This window comes from Jaculus jaculus, chromosome 3 (genome assembly GCF_020740685.1).
Source record: "Jaculus jaculus isolate mJacJac1 chromosome 3, mJacJac1.mat.Y.cur, whole genome shotgun sequence".
Classification (NCBI taxonomy): domain Eukaryota; kingdom Metazoa; phylum Chordata; class Mammalia; order Rodentia; family Dipodidae; genus Jaculus; species Jaculus jaculus.
This window is the reverse complement of record NC_059104.1, coordinates 132,564,717-132,590,893: the sequence shown is the minus strand read 5'-3', so window position 1 is coordinate 132,590,893 and position 26,177 is coordinate 132,564,717. Positions and strand designations below refer to the sequence as shown.

General features: G+C 39.7%; 1 protein-coding gene across 1 annotated transcript; it reads right to left on the bottom strand.

Moving 5' to 3' along the window:
• Positions 1 to 2,388: 2,388 nt before the first annotated feature.
• On the bottom strand, positions 2,389 to 26,040 carry Mcee (methylmalonyl-CoA epimerase). The gene is made up of 3 exons (XM_045146496.1): positions 25,938 to 26,040; positions 14,916 to 15,253; positions 2,389 to 3,815 (listed from the first exon to the last, which is right to left on the bottom strand). The coding sequence occupies exons 1-3, from the start codon at positions 25,981 to 25,983 to the stop codon at positions 3,663 to 3,665; spliced, it is 537 nt and encodes a 178-aa protein (XP_045002431.1). The 5' UTR covers positions 25,984 to 26,040; the 3' UTR covers positions 2,389 to 3,662.
• Positions 26,041 to 26,177: the final 137 nt, after the last annotated feature.

Genomic DNA, 26,177 nt, shown 5'->3' with positions numbered 1-26,177 from the left:
ACAGAGCACATGTTAGAACCAGACCAGGGTAATGGCAAGCATATGGGAACTGTATGTCCAGGAATTTAAAACAATGATTATATGCTAAGGGCTTAATGGAAAAGGTAGACAATATGAAAGTACAGATGGATAATGTAAGCAGAGTAATGAATATTCTATGAAAGAGTGAACAATAAATGCTAGAACCACTGTATCAGAAATGTGGAACGCTTTTGGTGTTCTCATTGGCAGACTGGACATAGCATAGGAAAGGAGGTCTGACATAGATGTCAACAGAAACTTCTGATGTTTACTAGACATTTCTCAAAAGAAGTCATGCAAATGGTTCACAGGCATGAGAAAATGTTCCACATTGCTAATTGTCAGGGAGACAAAATTAAAGCTACAATGAGATACCACCTGTTAAGTCTCTAGCCACTATCAAAAAGACAAAAATTAATGAAAATGAAGAAAAGGGAATCCTTTCACACTGCTGGCTGAGATGCAAATTAATTTATTTGTTGTAAACAGTATGGAGATTCCTCAAAAAAAAACCTTATAAAATAGAATACCATATGATCCAAGATTACCATTTCTGAGTACATATCTATAGGAAATAATATCAATATGCTAAAGACACATATGCATTGCAGCATTATTCAAAATAATAAGACACAGTGTCAATCTGAGTGCTCACTAATACATGAATAGACAGATGAAGATGTGTGTTTGTATGTATGTGTGTACACAATTAAATACTATTCATACTTCACAAGGAAGGAAATCCTGTCATTGATTATAACATGGATAACTTGGAGGATATTATAAGTAAAACAAGCCAGTTACAAAAAGAGGAACACTGCTTAATTTTATATGTGGAGTCTAAAAACTTTGAACAGAAGCATTAAGTAGAATGTTCATTCTCAGGGCCTACAGTGGGGAACAGTCAGAAAACTATTAAAAGTACACTTTAACTCAATAGTACCAAATAACTAGAGATAATTGTTATCTGTCAACTATTTTATCAACAACAGAAGAATCCACATTCTTGTAAAGCTCACAATGAGTTTACACCAAATAAAGCACAGATTGGGGCCATAACCATACCACAACAACCTTAAAGAAATAAAATTCATACAATGTCTGCTCTCAAGTCACAATGGAATTAAACTAGAAATGAATAACAGGAAGATGACTAGCAAACACAAAAGTATCCAGAAATTAAATAAGGCACTTCTAATATTATTAAAAACACATAGATCAATGAAGAAAATAAGAAAAATTAAAAATACTCTTAATTAAATGAAAATTCAATTTATCCAATCTTGAATGACAAAGTTAACGTTATAATTAGGTATAAATTGATACCAGAGTACACATATTAGTTAAGATTTAAAATCAATAGTTCTTCCACCTTAGAAAGCTTAAAAAAGATCAAATTAAGCTAGGCATGGTGATGCACACCTTTAATCTCAGCACTCAGGAGGCAGAGATAGGAGGATCACTGTGAGTTCAAGGCCACCTTGAGACTACATTGTGAATTCCATGTCAGTCTGGGCTAGAGTAAGACCCTACCTTGAAAAACAAAAACAAAAATTAAAAAAAAAAAAATCAAAGTAAACACAAAGCAAGCCAAAATAAAGGGAATAATAAGGATTAGAGAACTGAGGAGAGATAGCTAAGCTAGTGATGTTTGCTTTGTAAGCATGAGGACCTGAGTTTAACCTCTATTACCCAAGTAAAAATGCTCAGTGTGTGGGCAGAGACAAGTGCATCCCTAGGGCTATCTGGCCAGCTAGTCTAACCTAACTGGTGGTTCCAAGCAAGTGAAAGACCCTGTCTCAAAGAAGGTAGACAATATTCCTGAGCAATAACCTTCCAAAGTTGTTCTCTAGCTTCCTCATAAACTCACACATATACTTGTACCCCATACATACATGCACATGGATTAAGAAGAAAAAAGAGTAGTGCATAAGTATAAGGAGATGTAGTTCAGTGGTAGAACACTTATCTAGATGCATGAGACACTGGGTTCAATCCCTAGTATGGCAAAAAATGAAAACTTAAATATTACAGAAGTCAGTGGTGACACTGTAAATAAATCAATAGAGGAAACTTAATGAAATTGAAAGTTGCTTCTTTGAAATGATCAACAAAATTGGCCTCTACTGAGACTAATTTTAAAAGAGACATGATAGAAATAAGAGGGGATATCATTACAGATCTTTTGAGCATTAAAATGATTGTAAAAGAGATGGCTACTCTCTTGAGAAACCTACAACCCACCAGTCAACCTCTCCTGCATGAGGAGAGGACTACATTGTTCACAGCCAATGTTACTATCAAAATAGTTTTTTCTTAATTAAAAAAATCCACAAATAAAATTAACTTGTTATTCAATAACAAATGTATTTTTAATGTAAGTTTATTTTCTTCACAACCAGGACTATTATTGGTCTAAAGATATATATACACATATATATTTTATGGATGTTGGGTGGTTGCCAGTAGCAACCACAACTGTCCGTTTCCCTGTTTACTTCTGGTGGGAGAGAGGCTGACTTCATACAGCTCTCACCTTATTACCTAGGCACAGGAAGAACATCTACAGAGTTTTCTTTGTGCTCTGTCCAGATATGCATTACATGATCTTAAACCCATCACTGGCAAGAGTGACAAAGTTTAAGTTCAACTTGGAAGATTTACCTGTGGATATACCTGTGGGGGTGGGGTGGGGTGGGATAAGAATGGATATCTCACAAAGTCCAAATCCCATTGGGAAAGACAATGTGAATGAATGCTAGGAGGGTAACTCCACCTTCCACATATACTACCTAGCTTAAATTGTTGCCAAATTCATCTTATGGAAGTAGTTTATGATCAATTTACCAATTAGCTGGATTTTATAAAAATGGTTAGGTGTATTTCTCTCATTCAGCTTAATACATGTTTTCCACTCCCTGATATTTACTTCCTCTTTGGTAGTTTGTTTTTGGAGATTTCTTGTTACCTACTACTGATTTGATTCGACTCAGTTGTATCTATACAATATACTGTTCCTGTTTTAACTTGCTCTGTAGGCATGTGTTGTTTGAGATGTTCTTCAAAGAATTATCAGTACCAGCTGGTGGAACAGTTCAGTTCTACATACTTGCTCACTCTGGTTATTGATTTCATCTATTACTAGAAAGGAATGTTGTGTACAGTTATCTCTTTGAGTTGTTTCAATTTTCAGTTCTTGTATTTTGCAGCTATGTCATATGGTGTATCTAATTTACTGTTGTCTTATGACTGGACCCTTTTATGATTATGTCCACTAAATGAAGTCACATAACTGTCATGTATATGACATAACTCCATTATGTATTGAACTCATCTCCCAACCCATACCCACACCATTTTACACAGTTCACACACTGTATTCAGTTACCACATGTTAGAAGAGTAATAATTTATTTCTAAGAACATGATTTTAATGTCAAGCATTTAGTGACTTAAGTTTCCTCCAAATTCAAAAACAATATAGGCATATATGTATTTATGTATGTATATACACACACATATATTTTAAACTATCTGTAACTAACTTTGAAGTTTGAAGTACTAGAGTAGTAACATAATACATTTCATAGTGTTTGATAAAGGTTTTTGTGTCAATTAATTATGTTTCTTACAAATATAAATCAAGCTTGCTCCAGTTCTACAAGGACTCCACCACAGTCCTTAGGATGCAGAAAAATCACCGGTTTTCCATGCGCTCCTATTTTGGCTTCTTCAGTCAAACTACGGATCTTCTTGTTCTTCAAATCCATCACAGCTTCATGTATATTATCCACCTCAAGAAAATGACATAAATAAGAATATAAATGAGATTATAAAAATGCTCAAATATAGTCTGTAAGAAAACTTTGAGAGCTAATGTAATCTATTTCCTCTGCAGTTGGTCAGAAATATTCTTAAACCATCACAGGGATCGAGTTTGGGATAGCTCAGTCATAAAGCACTTTGCTAACATTTATTAGGTCCCAGGTTCCATCCCCAGAAACTCAAAAAGAACTAAAGTAAAAATCAAAAAGAAAACCTACAAAAGGAGCCTAAAATGTTTAGAAAAGTAAAAAAAAAAAAAAAAAAAAAAAAGTGAACAATAGTAATGGCAAAGAATCCTACCACTAGCCAATGTTTCTTATAATTGACACTATCTATCTGACTCTTCATGTCTCGAGTGTGCATATGTGTGTATGTGTGCATGTTCATATATAAATGGGCTTGCATATATGCAGGTATACATGCAAATGTGTGTGATAGCCAGAGGCTGGCAACAGGTGTCCTTCTTGGCTACTCTTTACCATATTTACTGAGATAAGATCTCTCACTTGAACCCACAGTTTGCCAACTTAGCTAGTCTAGCTAACCAGCTGGCGCCAGAGATCCCTTCACCTCCAGAGCACTGGAATTACAGGCAGGCTAACACACTTACCCAACATTTACATAGATGCTGGGATCTAAACTTGGGTTATCATGTTTGCTTTAAGCTCTTTACCAGTTGACTGTTTCCCCAAACTGTAAGTTTCTTCTGATGGTAATATCTGGTAAATTGTTTTGTCTCAGAGATTTGGATTTCTCATCTATAACAAAGAAATGAGACTAATCTTTGGGTTTTATGTTCCTTTAAAGGTTCCTTACTCCCCAAGATGGTATTACTGGGAGGTAGTAACACCTTTGAGGTAGGGCATGGAGAGAGGCCATCAGGTCACTGGGGGCATGCCATTGAAAGAAACAGTGGAACTTCAGTGCTTCCTTCCTTCTTTTCTCCCCCCACCCCTGCCCTCTTTTTCTCTCCTGCTCCCTGGCCACATACACTCCCAAAAGTGATGCAATGCCTTATCACAAGCCAAGAGCAATGGAGATAATTATCATAAATTGGAACCTCCAAAACTGTAAGCTGTGGTGGAGTGCTTGTAGAACTGGAGCAAACTTGATTTATATTTGTAAGAAACATAATTAATTGACACAAAAAACCTTTATCAAACACTATCAAATGCATTGTTACTGCTCTGCTACTTCAAATTTCAAAGTTAATTACAGAAACTTTAAAATATGTGTGTATATGTAAGTTTGTATATGTATATATGTATACATACACACACACACACCCCTATATTTTTATTTGAATTTAGAGGAAACTTAAATCACTAGATATTTGACATTAAGATCATGTTCATAGAAAGAAATTATTACTGTTCTAACATGTGGTAACTGAATACAGTGTAAACTGTGTAAAATGGTGTGGGTAATCCAAGAAATACTTCTAAGAAACACTTCTAAGATTTAGTAAGCCATTTTTTTTTAGAAATTTTAAATTTTGATTGTTTAGTTTGTCAATATTTTGGTTTGTTTTTATTTATTTATTTGAGAGTAACAGAGAGAGAAAGAGGCAGACAGAGAGAGAATGGGTGCACCAGGGCTTCCAGCCACTGCAAATGAACTCCAAACACGTGCGCCCCCTTGTGCATCTGGCTAACGTGGGTCCTGGGGAACCAAGACTCAAACCGGGGTCCTTAGGATTCACAGGCAAGCGCTTAACCGCTAAGCCATCTCTCCAGCCCGTAAGCCATTTTTTAAAAGAAATCCTTAATTAATATTGGACTAGAACCTATTTCTATTGCTATCAGTGACTAACTTTAAAGACCTTGTACCATATTCAATCTTCTGTTAGTGTTACTATAAAATGACAATTCTTTTATATCTTTGGTGCATGTCTGTGAGTACACATACACCCATGCCACAGTACACATGTGAAGTTGAAGGACAATATTTGGATGTTAGCTCTTGCCTTCTACCTTAACGTAAGGTCTATCACTACTCACCATTCTGCTTGCCAATCTAGCCAGCTCCCAGGAGATTCTCCTATCTTTGCTTCCTATCTCACTCATAGGTATGGCTGGGATTATAGATGTCCCTGCCTTGAGGTAGGTTCTGAGATCTAAACTCAGGACTCAAGTTTGGGCACCTAGCACTTTATTCACTGAGCCGTTTCACCAACCCAAATTTACAATTCTTTAAGAACACGATGTTTAGCATGTGTATGTGTGGTATGTATACATGTGTGTATGAATGCCCTTATGTGTGTGGTACCTATGCATGTGTATATGAAGACCAGAAGCTGATGTCACATAACTTTCTTAATCATTCTCTACCTTATTTACTGAGATAGCATCCCTCACTAAATCCAGAACTCCTGGTTTGGCTAGTCTAGATAACTGGCTTGCCCCAGGGATCCTCCTGTCCAATATGCTGACAAACCCAACATTTATATGTGTGCTGGGAATCCAAACTCAGGTCTTCATGGTGTGTAGCAAGCACTTGACCAAATGAGTTATATCCCTAGCCCCTTACTCTAATATTTTTTGGCAATAATAAAAATGATATAAAAATTTTAATTTTTTGAATTGAAACATGTAATAGTTATAAGAAATGCAAAGATACTTGATTGGGAAATTAAGTATGTCCTCCTAAGTAATAACAAATAACACCGTCAATAGTAACCTATCTTTAAAAATGGCTTTTTAGAGTCTTTTTAAAATGTGTTTATCGCTCTCCCAGCAATTACAGCTGTGCATTAAATAGTTCTGCAGGGCCTTTGGTGTCATTAGTGAAAATCTGGGCTATCTGATTTCCATTTCAACTTTTTATCAGCTTCTCTGTGTGTGAATGTGTGTCCAGGAGATTATGCCTATTTCCCCCTATTGTAAATTAAAATTCGCAGTAATAAAAATAGAAAATGTCCACATTGCCATAATCGAAATTCAGAATCTTCTTTTTGGATTACCTGCCCCATTTAAAAGTGGCAATGCAATTTTCCTTGTTGGAAGGCAAGTTTTCCATTTTACCGTTAAGTGAAATTTTATGAACAAGTAATAATGGGCCACTTTTAATAGCACATAATGTTTCAACTGATTTGACAAAAGCTCTTACTTTACATAAAATTATAAGGTACTAACTGATGTCAATAAAGAATTAATTCAATCTTCACATTGATATAAACCTATTGAAGTTAAAATGGAAAGTCTGGATTAAATATTTATGTTTCAATTGTCCCCCATCCTAAAGCCAAAAACCAAGAGCATTATATAAACATAATCTTTTTCTTTGCTGAATTCAGAGACTTATGTGTACTTTGGAAATTTCTCAGAAAGTACCTTTTACCTCTGTTTCTGTATTGGCTATATAGCCTAGTGGTGGCAACATACATTACTTCCTAAATGCTGGTCTCCATTCAATGGTCACCAGTTGATAATAAAACATTTATTAAAACTGGATTTAAAAAACAGGTGTAACCGTGCATGGTGGCACATGCCTTTAATCGCAGCACTTGGGAGGTAGAGGTGGGGGACTGCCAAGAGTTCGGGGCCACCCTGAGACTACACAGTAAATTCCAGGTCTGTCTGGGCTAGAGTGAGTGCTACCTCAGAAAAACAAAAGCAAACAAGCAAACAGACAACAACAACAAAAACAGGTGTTACAGTTGGCTCCTGAGTGTCCCTCAGAAGGCCATGTGTTAAACGGTTATAGTCCCCAGCCCATGCTCTATCGGAAGGTGGTAGAACCTTAGGAGATGGGATCTAATGAGAAGAAGTTAAGTCACTGGGGGTGTACTTGAGGCAGACAATGGGACCCTGCCCTTTCCTTTCTCTATAATTCAGTTTCTTTCTTTTTATAAAATAATGTTAGTATTGCTGTCAGTAGTAAGCAATGGCTTTCATTACCAGAAAGTTTTGAAATCTCACCATACTGTCCATCTGTTAGTTTGTTTTCCACAAATGTTATTCTATGAAATTCCCACATCTGGGAAACAGTGATACAGACATCAGTAGTAGAATAATTCATTAAGGAGTCTTTTGTAAAGCTAAAACAAAATACTCCTGCCTCAGCATCTAGACTAGCTGGGACTATAGTTGCATATGTGTGGTGCTTTGAATTGGATGTCTTCTATTAACTTATGGGTTCTGAATGCTTGGTTTCCAGCTGGTGGCAATTTGAGAGGTAGTTCCTTGCTGGTGGAGGGTGCTTCAGGGGGTGGACCTTGAGGTTTATTAGCCCTAGCTTGCCAGTGTTAGGCTGGCTCACTCTTCTGTGCTGTTTTCCATCTGTGGCAGAGGTAAGGTCCATCCTCTGCTCATGCCTTATTTTCCCCTGCCACCATAAAGCTTCCCTATAAGACCATAAGTAAATAATACAAACATGAAAGTCCTTGTGATATTATAGACAGAAAAGTCAATTCTTCAGTGAGTGGATCTGTGATTATAAAAGAAAGGATGGCACCAAAAATAAGTGAAATAATCAGAGTGAGCTAGCTCTGAATACACACTGGGCTAGATTAATAAACCTTAAGGTTGGTGGTCCCCAGTGACACACCTCCTCGAGCAAGGTTCAACCTCCTAAAGGTTCCACAACTTTTCCAAACTGCCACCAGCAGGGGACCAAGTATGCAAAACACATGAGCCTATGGGGAGCAGCTCATTTAAACCACCACAGCCATCCAAACTAAGTGATAAATCCCCAGTGCTGAAGAAACTATGTGCTTCATTTGCAAGGCATGGAGAAATCCATGGAAGTGAGCTAGAAGCTTCCTCCCTCCTGGTTATTTTTCACACAGTACTGAAAGGTGTTATATAGGCTGCTAGGGGAGAAAAGTCATCAGTGATCTTACACACTGTGTGTGCTCCACAGCCAATCTACCAGACACAATAATGGAAATGGAATGGATGCTGTGGGGGAAACCAACTGCTTTCTGATTGGATTTGAGGTCCACTCCACAGGAGCAAATTCATGCCTGGTATGGTAAACCTAGCCCATGGCCAGGATGTCAAAGGCCTTAGGAGGGAACCTACTACTACTGCTAATATGCGAAATAGGTTGTCAAACTGCCTTTTTTTTTTTTGGTTTGTCAAAGTAGGGTCTTGCTACGTTCCTATGCATAACCCTCAGTCCATGCTGATGCAAGCAACCCTAAATTTACTCAGTAGGTCCCTCTCTCTCACACACATGAAAGTAGAAAGAGGATTAGTTGGGAAGAAGGAGTTTAGTGGGAAGGGAGGGTTATATGAGAAGGTAATGGGGGTGAATATGCCCAAAATACATTATATACATGTATGAAATTGTCAAAAAATAAAATTTTAAAGTAACAAAAACACTGAATAGGGCTGGAGAGATGGCTCAGTAGTTAGTGTGCTTGCTTGCAAAGCCTAACAACCCAGGTTCAATTCCCCAGTACCCTTATAAAGTGGCACATTTATATGAAGTTCATTTGCAACAGCTAGAGGACTTGATGTGCCCATTCTTTCTCTCTGTCTGCTCGCTCTCGCTCTCTCTCTCTCTCTCCTTGCAAATAAGTAAGTAATTTTTTAAACACTGAATAAAAACAAAATGAATGGCAATAAACCATAAAAGCTACAGACAAATGCTTAATGAGACTCCTTCTCCAAATCCTCACAGAGTAACTCTACTTTGAAGTCAGCTATTCTATGTACCAAACTGCAGTACAACAAAAGCACCTTCTGATTGATCCTGTTAAGAACAAGGACAGACTCACATAAACATCTAACTTTACCAGTCTGAACTTGTCTGTGCCTGTAGTCACTTCTGCTCCTTCAATGCTAGGTGGTGCTCTAACCCAGTTTTGCATCAATTCTGCTGTGTTATTAGAGACCTAGAATAGGGAAGTAGTAGGCAGAATGCTAGAGAATTCAGATGTGGCCCTCCTTAGTCATCTACCACCCTGTTAAATTCATTATTCGTTAAGATGGCCTTGTATGAGCCATGCTGTGGGCTGTTGGTAAACTCCAGTTAAGTCATACATTTCTTTTGTCACCCCAGAAAGGACATGCAACAACAAAAAAGTATGTCTCAATAGCATGTATGACCAAAGTATTTTAAAAAGCTAAAGAAACATATTTTGTGGCTGTCTTAGGGATCTTCTTCTACCTTGTCAATTACCAATGATTTTGAGTCTCCTTATGTTTACAAAGGCTATATATGTTGTTTTTCTTGCACAGGTTACTGTTGTTGGTCCCTTCTATTTCTGACAATTGGAAAACCAAATAGTTCTAGAGCTTTTAGAATTTCACATTATTCTTTTGTTCAGAACCATGTAATGATGGCAGAGTACTTTGAAAATGTGGCCACAGATTCACTTTTCTTCCCATTCTGGCAAGTTCTAGGGACTTACACTTGAATTTGGCCTGCCTTGAACCTGCCCCATACATTTTTTTTGGGGGGGGGAGGGAGCTTTTGGAGGCAGGCTCTCACTCTATCCCAGGCTGACCTGGAATTCACTATGTAGTCTCAGGGTGGCCTCAAACTCACTATGATCCTCCTACCTCTGCCTCCCAAGTATTGGGATTAAAGGCATGTGTTACCACACCAGGCTTGAACCTGCCCTTTGACCAACAGACACAGCAGAGGCATTACTGTGGGAGTTCTGAGGCTCAGCCAGAAAAGGCCACACAGTCTCGCAGTCTTCCTGGTTCTATGAAGACATTCTGGGAAAGCCAACCGGCCAAGTAAGAAGTCCAGAACAACAACAACAAAAAAAAAGAGCAGGGTGTGATGGTACCGCCTTTAATCCCAGCACTTGGGAGGCAAAGGTAGAAGGATGGCTTGTAAGTTTGAGGCCAGCCTGAGACTACATAGTGATCCCAGGTCCGTCTGGGCTAGAGCAAGACCCTATATTGAAAAACCAAAAAGTCAAGCTATGCTTAGAACTACTGTTAAGTTGCTGGTCATGGTGGCACATACCTTTAATTCCAGCACTCTAGAGGCAGAAATAGGAGAATCACTGTGAGTTCAAGGCCAGCCTGACACTACATAGTGAATTGCAGGTCAGCCTGCGATTGAGCAAGACCCTACCTCAATAAATCAACAACAAAATCCCACTGAGCTACTGTTAACTTGTCAAGCTAAAGAGGTCACCTGTAGGTGCTCCTATGAGAAGTCCAGCTGAGCTCTCAGCTGCAAGCCAGCATTGACTACCAGCCACAAAAACGAGGCACCTGAGACAACACTGTGGTCACTGCTGACATGTCAACTGGAGAGATCCTGAGTAGAGCTGCAGCAGAGCTCTGACTTCCTGATCCATAAGACCCTGAAATGTAATGATTGTTGCTGAATGCTATTCTACCACCCAGCAGCAGTAACTGGAAAAATGACCAAAGAATTCTTTTCTGACCAGCTCTATCACATTTTGTACTTTGGGAAACAACTCCAGACTCAAGTCATATTAGCTAGAATAAGTTATACTCTCTTAACACAACAAATCTCAACAATTCACTCAACAAAAATGTGTTTTATGTTCAAGGAAAGGCAAGAAATTTTGCTCTACTTGCTTAGTCAAGGAACTAAGCCCCTTCATCTTGTGGCACCAACCTCTCAGATTTCCACAGCATGGTACAGGGAAAAAGAACAAAACAATTCTCAAATGTTCCCATCTTACTTTATGTCTCTGTTCAGAGAGAATACCATGTTATCTTGGCAACTCTACTTTTTTTTTTTAATTTTTTTAAATGTTTTATTTATTTATTTGAGAGTGACAGACACAGAGAGAAAGACAGATAGAGGGAGAGAGAGAGAATGGGCGCGCCAGGGCTTCCAGCCTCTGCAAACGAACTCCAGATGCGTGCGCCCCCTTGTGCATCTGGCTAACGTGGGACCTGGGGAACCGAGCCTTGAACCGGGGTTCTTAGGCTTCACAGGCAAGCGCTTAACCGCTAAGCCATCTCTCCAGCCCGCAACACTACTTTTTAAAATTGCCAAGTGTTGCATAGATTGATGACTAAGTGTATCATCAGTTGATGGCTTCTTCTTCCTTTTGATTATAGAAACCCTTTTACTTTAGCGAGGCACACTTCCTAGGCATAACTATACTGTTCAGTCACTCCAACAGACATTTGTACCACTTGACCAAGCTAAGGCCAGTAGGATATGAGCAGAAGTAACAGATTATAATGTCTAGATGATCGTTCTGCCATCCTGTCCCTTTGACTGATAAACAGTGCTGCAAGAAACAGCCCAGAAAAGCATGTGCTATAGATTGCAGAGCTTCACCATCAGCTGAGTGAGCTCACTTTTAGACTGAGAATAGGGAAATGAAACCTAGGTAAGCCACCTTATTTTTTGTTTTGTTTGGTTTGGTTTTTCAAGGCAGGGGCTCATTCAAGCCTCGGCTGATCTGTAATTCACTATGTAGTCTTAGGGTGGCCTCGAACTCATGGTGATTCTCCTACCTTAGCCTCCCAAGGGCTAGAGTTAAAGGCATGCACCACCATGCCTAGTCCACTTTATTTTTTTGTGAAAATTTCAGAATGATGACAAATGAGTGCCAGAATGAAGCTGCAACTAGCCACTTTGTGCACCTTTTCATATTACCTTCATATACATTTCATTTCCTCTTCTCATCTATGACACTTTTGAATTTGCTGTTACTTTACTGAACTTCCACTTAACTGAACTTCTAACTCACAGCTGGCCTCCTTTGAAGGCATGTGCTCTCTTGATGTGGAGCCCAGACCATACAGTATGGGAGAAAGGAGAGTGGATTCAAAGTTAGATGATTCTGCTTTTCATCCTGGGGGGGGGGGGGGGCTTAAACAAACCCTTAGGACCACTGATAAAATCAAACCTCCCAAGAGAGAAAGAAAAGCTGAATATCAGGCCTTGTGTAATGTCAAGTGTAACATCAAGTAGCTTCCCTCATCTTGAATTTTAAACTCTTAAATACAATGAAAGCAGATGGCCTCATGGTTAAGAGTGCAGATCTTGGAAACATCAAATCTGGGTTTGAACCCTAGACATCTACACCTAATGCTACTGTGGGCATGTTAACAAGTCTCAATTCTTTCACCTGTCAAATTCGGTTGATAGCATTCAAAAAGGATAGTTGTAATAGTTAATGAAAATAATATGTCACATACTTCCTATACTGCCAAAGGGGGCTCAATGTGTTAGCTGTTATGGATGACTTTACACATGCTATGCCCTCAGAATGGAATACCTTTCTTGTTCATCTGGGAAAGTCCTTCACAGCCATTGTAACTGAAACTGAAACCTTCCCAGCTACTTTCCCTGAGCAATCAACCTATCTCTCACGTGTCTAAGACACATATAATAATTGCAGTCATTCCAGTCTGTTCTATTTGCTTGTTTAAATATTTTCCCTTCTTCATTGGTGACAAGGTCCACAAATTTTGCTGGATTCTAAGAACTTAATAGAAAATAGGTTCTCAGGCTGGGGAGATGGCTCAGCCATTGAAGGTGCTAGCTTTAGTTTCTTACATCGGAATACATCCTTGACTTCATTTAGAATCAGTCCATTCTTTTTCTGTATTAGGAATGAGACTTTACTATTAATTATTCTATTACTTCTAGCAAAAGAAGTGTCCTATCAAATTAATTTAAATTGAAGCCTAATTGATACTGCTGATATTCTAAAAGGCAGTTATCTGAACATGAACATCTGCAAATAAATGTTCTCTAATGAGAATGCTCTTGTCTAACAATTCTTCATGTTTTCTCAGAAACTATTAGCAAATGTTCTTTAGAAAATATTAAAAATCAGTCACTAATTGAAGATGTATTGCTTCTGTCATAAGAAACAGCTTATTAGATTTTTTTTCAAAGCAGGATTTCACTCTAGCCCTGGCTGACCTGAAACTCATTCTGAAGCCCTAGGCTCAAACTCACAGCAATCCTACCTCAGCCTCCAGAGTGCTGGGATCAAAGGCTTATGCCTCCACACCTGGCTAGTTACTGGAATTTTAAGGACAGAACATAATTATGAGACTATTTTGGGCTAGGGAGTATAGCGTGGTGATATGGTACAGGTTTAGAATATACTGAGTCCCTCAGTTCAATCCTAACAACACAAACTATAACCTTAGTATGTTCATTGAAATTCTTATTTTATAAAGCCTTTCCACTGCTCTCCTAATTTCCCTGTGATAAAGTATTTCATATTATATAAGAGGTCATATTTAACCAGTAAATCCTAAAGCCAAGACTCTACTAAATGTTTTACCAACTTTGGTAGTCTTCTCAAGTCTACTAGACCTAATCCTCAATAAAATACACTAACATTATCTTGATAGTTTCTAAATGGAAAGGGAATGTGCATGTGTGCTGTGTGTACGTGTGTGTGTAGAGTTACCTTTAAGGAGGCCTAGCATTACCATTCTTTTTTTTTTAATATTTTTGATTTGTTTATGTATTTATTTATTTATTTATTTGAGAGAGAGAAAGAAGCAGATATATAGAGAGACTGGGCATACCAGAGCCTCTAGCCACTGCAAACAAACTCCAGACACATGTGCCCTCTTGTGCATCTGGCTTACGTAGGTCCTGGGGAACTGAACTGGGGTCCTTAGGCTTCGCAAGCAAACGCCTTAACCGCTAAGCCATTTCCCCAGCTCTGCATTACCATTCTTAAAAAAATTTTTAAATAATATGTAACCTTTTTTAAATAATATGTAACCTTAAAAAGTACAAGGCATTTTGTAAGACTTAAAACACCAAACATTAAGAAGACAAAAATAAGGGTTGGGAAATGGCTCAGTGCATAAAGAACATGTTGCGAAAAATGTGAGAAGCTGACTTCAGATCCACATAAAATCTTGGGAGGAAGGAGTAGGCTTAGCCTTTAATCTCAGGTCTAGGTAAGTGGAGGTAGGTGGATCCCTACAGCTCACTGGATAGTTGTTAGCTGAATTGGTGAGCTCCAGGTTAAGTGAGAGGTCCTTTCTCTAAAACACAAAGACAGTTACTGAGAACATCTGACATCAACCATTGGCCTCCACACTCATGTACATACATATGCATGAGCACCACACACACATCCAACACGTGCATACCATACACATGCCAAAAAAAAAAGTAAACAAAAATACCTCAATGCATATGTGGTGCATTCCTCCAGCCTTGTTTTTCTGCAGAAAACCTGCAATTGGACTGTTACTCCCCAGTGGATGAAGCAGTTCCATCTTGGTGTTTCCCAAGTTGACAAAAACAACTGATACTCCATGTTCAGGAAGAGGGACCACCTCACTTACCTGGGCCCCCAGAATATTCTTATAAAATGCAGAAGCCTTTTCCAAATCTGGCACTGCTATGGCCACATGATTGAGCCGACCCAGGTTCCACACATTATCTGCTACTTGATTCAGGGACTGTGACGTAGAAAAGTTTTTCCCTGCTAGAAATGGAGTTTGGACTCTGGATAAAAGTCCTGAAAAACAGAACAGGCATTGGAATCTTTCTTTTGAGAATTAATGTACTTCTAAGTATAATTTTTAAAACTAAACAAATATCTACAAAATCCAGTTTAAATATCTATGTATTCCTTTTAATTATTGAATTAAATCATGGTGATACATGGAAAACTTGCATTATAACTACTCATTCTGTTCTGTCATGAATTAAAAAGCTGTGTGTTAACAGGGCCTGGTGTCACAAGTCTATAATTCTAACACCCTGAGGGCTGCAAGTTCAAGGTCTGTCTGTTTTTTAGAGTGAGTTCAAGACCAACCTGAGCAACTTAGTAAGAGCCTATAGTGGTTTGATTCAGGTATTCCCATAAACTTATGTGTTCTGAATGCCAGGTCTCTAGCTGGGGCAATTAGGAATTGGAGCCTCCTGGAGGCAGTGTATTGTTGGGGTTGGACTTGTAGTTATTTTAACCAGCTTCCCCTTGCCAGTATTTAGCACACTCTCCTGTTGCCAGCAACACAAAGCTGACTGCAACAGACCCGGTCTCAAAATGAAAACTAAGCATGCAGAGCGTGACAGCAGGCCTTTTACTCCCAGCTTCCTGGCTTCCCAGCTCTGGTATCCCAACTCCCTGTCTCCTTGTTGTCCTGCACTGGAGGGTGCAGAGTGAGTAGGCCTGAGCTCCTGGTTCATTCCCCACCCCCCAGTTCCCCAGCCCTTGGTACCCCTGCTGCTGGTGTCGGGTTGCCTGTGTCCTGCATGCTTGCTATAGGAACATACCTTTAAAAATTTTTTTTTTTTTACTCTTATTTGTTATTGGTTTATTTGAGAGAGAAAGAGAGAGAGAGAAAGGGAAGGAGGCAGAGGGAGAGAAAGAGAATGAGAACACCAGGGCCTCCAGCCACTACAGAAGCCGCATGTGCCACCTTGTGCATCTGGCATTATGTGAGTCCTGGGGAATCAAACCTGGGTCTTGGAGCAGGTCTTTTGCTCCTGGCTTCCTGGCTCTTGGTTCCCCAACTCCCCATTCCTCTGCACTGGAGGGTACATATGTACAGCATGAGCAGGCCTTTTCCACCCAACTCCCTAGCTCATAGTTCCCTGGCACAGAAGGGTGGACATAAATGGAGTAAACCTGAGCTCCTAGTTCCCAACCTCCCAGTTTCCATGGTACCCCTGCTGCACTTACAATCTCCATAACCTATGCATCTGTGGTTATAACCTTTTCCACTCCAATCTGGTTCAAACCTGTTGCGGTAGTTTGAATAGATGGCCCCCGATACATTTCAGTGTTTTATTAAAGTTTGTAATTTAGATCTGCAGCCACCTGAGTGAGAAGGTGTCAATGGGTGGATCTTAGGGTCCAGGCCTAAGGTGTGGCAGTGAATTTGAAATTTGAATCTAAAGATATGCAAAGTGTCTGAGTACCCTCTGGAGTTCCTGAAGTGTGCTTGTTTGTGGTGTGGTTTTAGGGATTTGACTTGTGGCTTCTCTTTCTCTGCTTGGATCTGTGAAAGCAGACCAGCTTCTTCCACCATTATGGAACTTCCCCTGAATCTGTAAGCTTCAATGAATAACCTTCATTCCATAATTGTGCCTGGTCTGGAAGATCATCTCAGCAACCTGAAGCTGTCTGTTACAAAACCTAGAACAGGATACTCACTGAAGATCCTACACGGACCAATACTCGCTTCCTCTTTATTAAAATAAGACTTAGAAACAACCTGGCTCCTCTTCTAATGGCAACTCATATGACCTCTGATTGACTGCCCCCTTCATTTGGTCTCTGGTCCCCTGATTAATTAGCTTCTCCGTTTGGTCCCTGCTCTCCCCTAAATTCCTCAGTCCTTTGTTCTCTGTAACTCCTCTCAAAAAGGAAAACTATAAAAACCCAAACTAACTAGACTTGTACTGGCTGTTCTCTCTCTTTCCTCCTGTAAGATAGCCTAGCAGCTTGGGCCCCAATAAACAGCTTTTTCCTGACTCAGAATAGTCATCCATGATATAAAGGGAAGAGAAAGGAAGGGAGGGGGTACTTAATGGTTGGTATTGTATATATGTAAGTAGAAGAATAGATTAGTGGGGGAGGGGGTAAGGGCCCAAAGTAAGGCCAGGGAAGAGACTGAGTAAAGGAAAGGTGAAGGGAGGGCTAATCAAAATCTAAGAGGATATAAATAAATCATATGGAATCCTCCAGTTTTTGGACAATGGAACACTCAGGAGCTGTAGATTGTTGCTAGAAAATTTTCAGTGCCAGGGGGGGATACCTTCCAGTGAGTTGTTGACCAGGGAGATCCCTGATGCCCCCAAAACATTATAGGCCATTGCCAAGGCCCTTGGTTTCCCACCAGGGATAGATGGTAAGACCCTATTGCTGAAGACTCCACATACTTGAGCTGCAATGCCAGTGAGAAATCCTGCTGGAACTGAGCTGAAAACCTCCTCCATGTAGACCAGCTGACAGAAAGCTGGAAGAAGCCATTCTACATGCAGTTCAATGGGGGAAAGAAATACCACCCAGTGAAAATACTCAACAGTGGACACTACAAACCTTATAATTGGCCAGCAAGGCCAAATGAGCCAACAGGTGCAATAGTGGCATGTCTATCATGGTGGAAACCAACTGTCCTCTAATTGGGCTAGATGCCCACTCTATGGGAGGCAATACATCCCTGATACTGAAAATTTAAAACAGGGGTAGTCATGAGCCCTAGGGGTATAATGTCTGTGGATGTCTGGATAAATGTCTATACTATGCTTATCAAACTGCCCAGTAAGCACTTCTCTTAATACTCATACTCATATTAATTCTACTCTCACTTAGGGTAGAGAATCTTCTCTTTTCAGACGGCAGTGACCTTGGGATGACTCAGAAGGTATCATGGTGCTAGGAAGAAGTGACTGGAGTACTGAGTAATAGCTCGACCACACCTTCCAAGGCTCAGGGTCTAATGTGGAAGAGGTGGCAGAAAGAATGTAAGAGCCAAAGGAAGGGTAAGACTCCTTACAACATCCTCCCTCCCAGACATAAAATGGCCTGGATATCCATGACCTCACAGTGCCCGACACTACCTACACAAGACCATCATAAGAGGAAGAAAAGATCATGACATCAGAATAAAAGAGAGACTGATTGAGGCGGGGAGGGGATATAATAGAGAATGGAATTTCAAAGGGGACAGTGAAGGGAGGGAGGGTATTACCATGGGATATTTTCGGGGGGGGGATATTTTTTATAACCATGGAAGATATTAATAAAAATTGAGAAAAAAAGAAAAAAGAAAAAAATAGAAATGAAAAATAAAAGTTGAAGAGACAAAAAAGAAAAAAAAGAATAGTCATCCATGGTCTTTGGTTGTTCAAGAACCAGCTGATTAAGCATAATGAAGACATGATCAAAATGCAAGAATGAATTCTAGGAAGCATCAAGTTAAATCAAAATGAAAAATTACAGGGAGCTAGGATATAGTAGAGTTCTTTCAGCATGCACAGGGCTCTGGGCTCAATCCATACTACTACTAAGTAAATAAATAACAAATTTCTGCATTTCATATCAGTTTGAATAAGACAGTGAAAGAACATATACTTAATGATAAGAGCAAGGAACTTTCTTTCACACCTATATGCCTTTTTATTTATAGTGTGTAATAAATTCATGAAAGGCATATCTATGTAAAGTTACAAATCAATCCCAGCACAATATTTGATGACTACAATACCCAACTTTCACCAACAGACAGGTCACCTTGACTAAAAACTAGGAAATATTGGAGCTGGGCGTGGTGGCACATGCCTTTTATCCTAGCACTCGGGAGGCAGAGGTAGGAGGATTGCCATGAGTTCAAGGCCACCCTGAGACTACATAGTGAATTCCAGGTCATCCTGAGCTAGAGTGAGACCCTACCTCAAAACAACAACAACAACAACAAAAGAAATATTGGAATACATGACAATGGATCTAACACATTCACAGAAAATTGTACTCAAACACAATGGAATACACATTCTCAGCAAGTTTCAACAAATATAAGAAAACTAAAATAACTTATTGTATTCTATCTAACCACAATGGAATAAATCTAGAAATCAACAGGAAGATAAAGTACAAAAAATACATAAAACCATGGAGATTAAGCAACACATTTTTTAAATTTTTAAAAATATTCTATTTTATTGATTTGAGAGAGAGAGAGAAGGCGGGCATGCCAGGGCCTTTAGCCACTGCATAAGAACTCCAGATTCTTGCACCTTGGACATCTGGCTTATGTGAATCCTGGGGAATTGAACCTGAGCACTTTGGCTTTGCAGGCCAGTGCTGTAACAGCTAAAACATTTCTCTAGCTCTAAACAACACACTTTTAAATAATGAATGGATTGTTAAGGAAAACAAGAAGTATAAAAAAAACTCTTTGAATACAGTGAAAATGAGAACACAACATACCAAAACCTGTGGGATACAATGAAGGTGATCCTAAGAGAGAAATCTGTAGTGCTAAGTACATACAAAAGAATAATAATAAAAAAGCAAAAAATATTCAAATAAGCAGCTTAATAATATACCTTAAGGCCTTGGACAAAAAAGAACAAACCAAACCCAGAAATAGTAGACAGGAAGAAATAAATCTGGACAGAAATTAACAAAATAGAAATTAAAAAAATATAAAGCATCAATGAAATAATGAGTTGGTTCTTTGAAAAAAAAAAAAATAAACAAGGTTGACAAACACTTAGCTAACCTAACCAAAAGGAAAAAAAGACCTAAATTAATAAAACTAGAGATAAAAACAAAGACATTGCAACAGATACCAACAAATGTAAGAAAACTATGAGTATATATTTTAAAAATTTATATTCCATCAAATTTAATAATCTAAAAGAAATGGATAAATTTGTAATGCATATAATATAGATGTGTAAAATGAGATTAATAATTTACACAGATCTATAACAAGCAATGAGATGAAAGTAGTATTTAAAAAAAAAATCTTACAACTCGAAAAAAAAAAGCCCCAGTCCAGATGGAGCTACTGAAGAATTCTACTAGACCTTTAAAGACCAAGCAAAACAGGAAAATTACAGACCAATCTCCCTGATGAAAACTGATGCAAAAATTCTTAAGAATTCATCAAGGGCTGGAGAGATGGCTCAGCAGTTTAAAGTGCTTGTTTGCAAAGCTTGTCAGTCTGGGTTTGATTCCCCAGTACCCACATAATGCCAGATGCACAAAGTGGTGCTTGCGTATGAAGTTCATTTGCAATGGCAAGAGATCCTAGTATACCCATTCATATTCTCATTCATTCTCCCCCCCACCTTAAAATACATACAATATAAAAAAGAATATACCAAGAAGATCATTTTCATAATCGAGTGAGTTTCATTCCATAGATGCAGGGATGGTTCAACATAAACAACATCAATAATTATAAAACATAAACAGACTCAAGGACCGAAATTATATGACAATGCACAAAAGGTCTTTAACAAAATCCAACATCCCTTCATGATAAAAGTCCTGGAGCGGCTAAGGATGGAAGGAACATATCGCAAGCTAATAAAGACTGTATGTGACAAAGCTGTAGCCAACATCTCAATAAATATTGAAAATCTCGAAACATTCAGACTAAGATCCAACAAGACAAGGGTGTCACTCTCTCTGTTCCTACTCAACATAGTACATAAAGTCTTAGGTAGAGAATAGATTAGAGGAGGAAATAAATAGAATATAAGTATGAAAGGATGAAATTAAAGCATTCTTATTTGCAGATATGATTATATACATAAGAGACCATAAGACTCTACCAGAAAACTCCTAGGGTTGATAAACACTGACAGCAAAGTGAAAGGATATAAAATTAACATATAAAAGCTATCTTACTAACAAAGACAAGTGTACAGAGAAAGAGATCAGGGAAAAATGCCATTCACAATAACCTCAAAAAAAAAAAAAAATCACCCTTGAAATAAACCTAACCAAGGACATGAAAGATCTACATAATAAAAACTTTGAAACACTGAGGAAGAACCAGAAGACATCCTGAGCTTGTGGATAAGAAGAATATGATGAAAATGACCATCCTATCTGCGGTAGATTGAATGTATGTCTTCCATAGACTCAGGTGTTTTACTAAAGCTTGTAACTTGGGACTCGAGTCACTTGACTAGAGAAGGTGTCACCAAGGATAGATCCTGGGGTCCAGCCCTAGGGTGTGTTTGGGGGCAGGTTTGATTTCCAGCCCAGAGGTATGCAGAACAGTCTGAGCTCTGCCTGGGTCCCAGCTTGCTGCTGGTTGGTGCTTTTGCTGGCTGTTTGGTTGTTTCTCTCTGCTTGGATGTATGGAAGCAGCTTCTTCTACCACTGATGGAACTTCCCCCTGGACCTGTAAGTTTGAAATAAACCCCTTCCTCCCATAAACTGTGTCTGGTTTGGATGTTCATCCCAGCAACATGGAGCTCACCACAGCACTATTAAAAGCAACCTACAAATTCAATGCAATCTCAATCCAAATTCCAGCACCATTCTTCACAGAAATAGAAAAAAAAAATGCCCCTAAAATTCATATGGAAGCACAAAAGATCCTATAGAGCCAAAACAACTCTGAGCAAGAAGAATACTGCTAGAGGTATCATCAAGCCTGTTTTCAAGTGATACTACACAGCAACAGTAATAAAAACAGCATGATGCTGGCTTTATAGATCAATGTACTATGACATAGAACCCAGATTTCAATCCATGCCAACAGCAACCATCTGATTTTTGACATACATGCCAAAAATACTCACTGGAGAAAAGATAGCATCTTCAACAAATGGCACTGGGTAAACTATATGCACATGTAGAAGAATAAAGCAAGAGCCCTATCTCTTATCCTACACAAAAACTGACTCCAGATGGACCAGAGACCTCAAAGACAGACCTGCAACTGTGAAATGGCTAAAGGAAAAAGTAGGGATTTCACTTAAAGATATAGGCATAGGTTAGAATTTTCTGAATAGGACTCCATTCAGTTATGAAATAACACCAACAAATGAAACCACACAAAATTAAACAGACTCTGTATGGTACAGAAATGATCAACTGAGCCAGGTGTGGTGGTGCATGCCTGTAATCTCAATACTCAGAAGGCAGAGGGAGGTGGATCACCATGAGTTTGAGGCCACCTGAGACTATATAGTGAGTTCCAGGTCAGCCTGGACTAGAGTGAGACTCTACCTTGAAAAACCAAAAAAAAAAAAAAAGAAAAAGAAAAAGAAAAAAAAGAAAGAAATGGTCAATTGAGTAAAGTAGTAGCCTACAGTATGGAAGAAATTCTTTGCCAGCTACACATCTGACATAGGATTAATACCTGGAATATACAAAGAACTCAAAAATCTAAACATTATGAAAATAATCTAATCAAAATATAGGCAATGGAACTGAACAGAGTTTTCTCAAAAGAAGAAAGGCAAATTGCTAATATTTTTTAAAGTGTTCAGCATCCATAACCATTAGGTAAATGCAAATTAATAATACTTTGAGATTCCATTTTCACTTCACATATGACTATTATAGAAAAAAAAATAACAAATGATGGTAAATGCAGTCAAGGGTGTGGAGAGAGACCTTTATTCACTGTTACTGAGAATACAAACTGGTGCTTCCAGTATGGAAATCAGTGTGGAGGTTTCTCAAAAAACTGACAAGAGTTACCCTATGACCCAATTATACCACACCTGGACACATACTTAAAGGCTCTATATTTTAGAGATACTTGCTCAGCTGTTCATTGTTTATTCAAAATAGCTAGAAAAGGAATCAGCCTGGATACCCATCAGTTAATTAATGGAATATGAAGATGTGGTATATATGCACAACGGAGTTTTATTCAGTGTAAAGTAAAATGAAATTATGAAAATTACAGGGAAATGGATGGAATTGGAAAAGGTCAGAGTGAGGTAACACAGGCTCAGAAATGTAAGTGCCACATGTTCTCCTTTATATCCAGATACTACTTTTCAGTTTCTACAATAGTGGCTGTAAGGTGGTCAAGAGGTCAGAAAGGTCAAGAGGCTAGAAAGGGTCAGGTGTGGCGGCACATGCCTTTAATCCCAGCACTTGGGAGGCAGAGGTAGGAGGACCACAGTGAGTTTGAGGCCACCCTGAGACTACATAGTGAATTCCAGGTCAGCCTGAGCTACAATGAGATCCAACTTCAGGGGAAAAAAAAAAAAAAAAAAAAAAGAGGCTAGAAAGGGACCATGGGGGAGGCTTTGTGGGAAGAGAGTAGAACACATTGGATATGAATGTACAGGGGTAACATTGGGAAGGAACGGTTTAAAAAGGGATGGGGTGGAAGGATGAAAGAGAGAAGGGGTGGTGGGAAAATGAATCAAAACTAAACATATATGAATAAGCCATATGAAACCTACTACTTGATAAGCCAATCAAAACACATTTTTTTAAAGTGTTTGAATGAAGGCCCCCTATGTTGGTGGGTAAAACTGCTCCCAGAAGCCATAGGCTATTAATTATAACTTTCATTGCCAGAGATGAAATACTTCCCAATAAAATGTTGGTCAAGGAGCCTACAGAGGCCCTGAAAACAACATAGGCTATTGCCATTGCTCTTGGTTGCCCACCAAAACTATATGGCAAGTCCCTATTGCTGAAGACATTACACGCTTCCAATAAAGATACAGAAACAAAGCTGGAATGGAGCTGGAAGTTTCCTTCCTGCCAGCTAGCTTTCTTCATACCAGAGGGTGCTATACAAGATGCTGGGGGGTAGGGAAGAGACATCAACGGCCCTACCCAGTTGTGGACCCCAAAGATGCCCAATGGTACAATAGTGTCATGAATGTTACAGCAGTAACCAACAGCTTTCTGATTGGATTTTAAACATGTTCCACAGGAGGGATTTTATGCCTGGTGCTATAAACCTAGCCAAATGCCTATAGCAAGGGATGGACATAGGCCCAAGGGGAGAACCTACTACTGTGGTTATGCTACATGAACAGCAAATCAAACTGCCTTCTAAATATCTATATTTGTTTCCATAGATTAGTGCTACTTGAAGCTGTAATCACATAAGTTTCTTACTACAATGGGCAATGGTTAATGCAGAAATGCATAGTGGCAAAAATGTCCAAAACAAATAACTACTGTGTGCTTAGCTTCAAAGAGACATCTAAACCATCTTTTCCATGGCTCAGCTGGGCCTGAAGCAAAGTTGATGTTAGTAAACTACTGTTAACGCTCATTCTTTTCAAAATCTCTCTCTCCCTCTCTCTTTCTCGCTTTGTACGCTAGGCAAGTGCTCTACCACTGTGCTGCACCCTCAGGCTTTCCCATTACATATGATTCTTTTTTTTTTTATTTGAGAGCGACAGACACAGAGAGAAAGACAGATATATAGAGAGAGAATGGGCGTGCCAGGGCTTCCAACCACTGCAAACGAACTCCAGACACGTGCGCCCCTTTGTGCATCTGGCTAATGTGGGACCTGGGGAACCGAGCCTCGAACCGGGGTCCTTAGGCTTCACAGGCAAGCACTTAACCGCTAAGCCATCTCTCCAGCCCTACATATGATTCTTAATTTATTACCATTGGTGTATGTCCCACCAGCAATTTCTACTTGTTAAGAGATAATGGGAAATGATTGTTTCATGTGATTTTCTGCCAACAACTTGCAAGGGAATGTGAACTAAGATGCTAACTTGTACATGACCAAGGACAGAGAAGTCTTAGCCAGTAGGAAATGTACTCAAACTTTAGTATCACCGATTACTTAGAAATTCATTTTAAACCACTGTGCTTAGTGTTGATTATATATGAGTATATATGTGTATATAATTTTATGCATCACTCCATTAAACTGATTAAGTGCTGAGAGAGATAAACTTATTAGGGCACACATTTTCTTCACTTGTGGTTCATCACTGAGCCCTGTGGACCTGTAAGGTTAGAAAACTTAAAAACTCTGAGATTGGCAAGAAAAACTAGACCCAGGAGCAGCTTGAGAGACTTTAAAAGATGACAGCACTGTGGCTTTCAGTAAGACACAGCAGTTTTTATGGCCTTGAATACTTTTTGAAAGAACTAGCTGAAGGATTTGTCAGAAATGTTCAGGGGTAACTTAGGCAAGACTATTTTTTTATTTTTCCAAACAGGACATCTCAGACAGAAGGTAGTAACTGCCATCATGAAGGGAGGAAGAAAATGGCAAAAAGATGAGAAAATGGGAGGGTCAGAAAACTTGAGCATCTGTCATCACAGATTCTACTTAACACTAAAGAGATGGAAAGAACTCAAGGAGCTTGCAAATCCCTCGGCCTGTGCGGAAAACACCCCTTTGCTATTCACTATTTCACCACTGGCCCGCTGGGCTCAGAGTCAGTGTTAGAACACTTGCCCTGTTTGCCGATTTCTCCAGTCTTATAGGTCAGACAGCAAAATGACGCTGACGGTCGCTCTTCCATTTACATCGGTCCCAGCCTTGCCAGTCCCCTTGGGCAGGACCCCCTGACTGTCCGTTCCACGTGGACAAAACTGCAAACTGCTCCCCGCGTAGAGTAAGGAGAGCCGCGCTCCGGTACCTCCCGCCTCAGTGCTGACAGCGGCTGGGGGCGGCGCACTGACCCAGGAGCCTGACCACCCACGCCTCCGCAGCCCTTGAACTCCCGTCCCGCGCGCCGCCCGCAGCGACCCTGTCGGCGTCGGTATTCACCTGTGGCGCCCGCAGCCGCCGCCGCCGCCGCCAGCACGCGCGCCATCTTGGGAAGAGACTGCTACCTAGACCCGCTGTGGAGCCTGAGAGGAAGGAGGGGAGGGCACGGAGGGAGGGGGCCTCAGGCCAGGGGCGGGGCCTAGGGCTGGGGGCGGGGCCTCAGGCCGGGGGCGGGGCCGGCGGGCGAGGCAGGTCTGCGCCCTTCGGGGGCGGCCGGACTTCCGTTACTGCGTTGTCGAG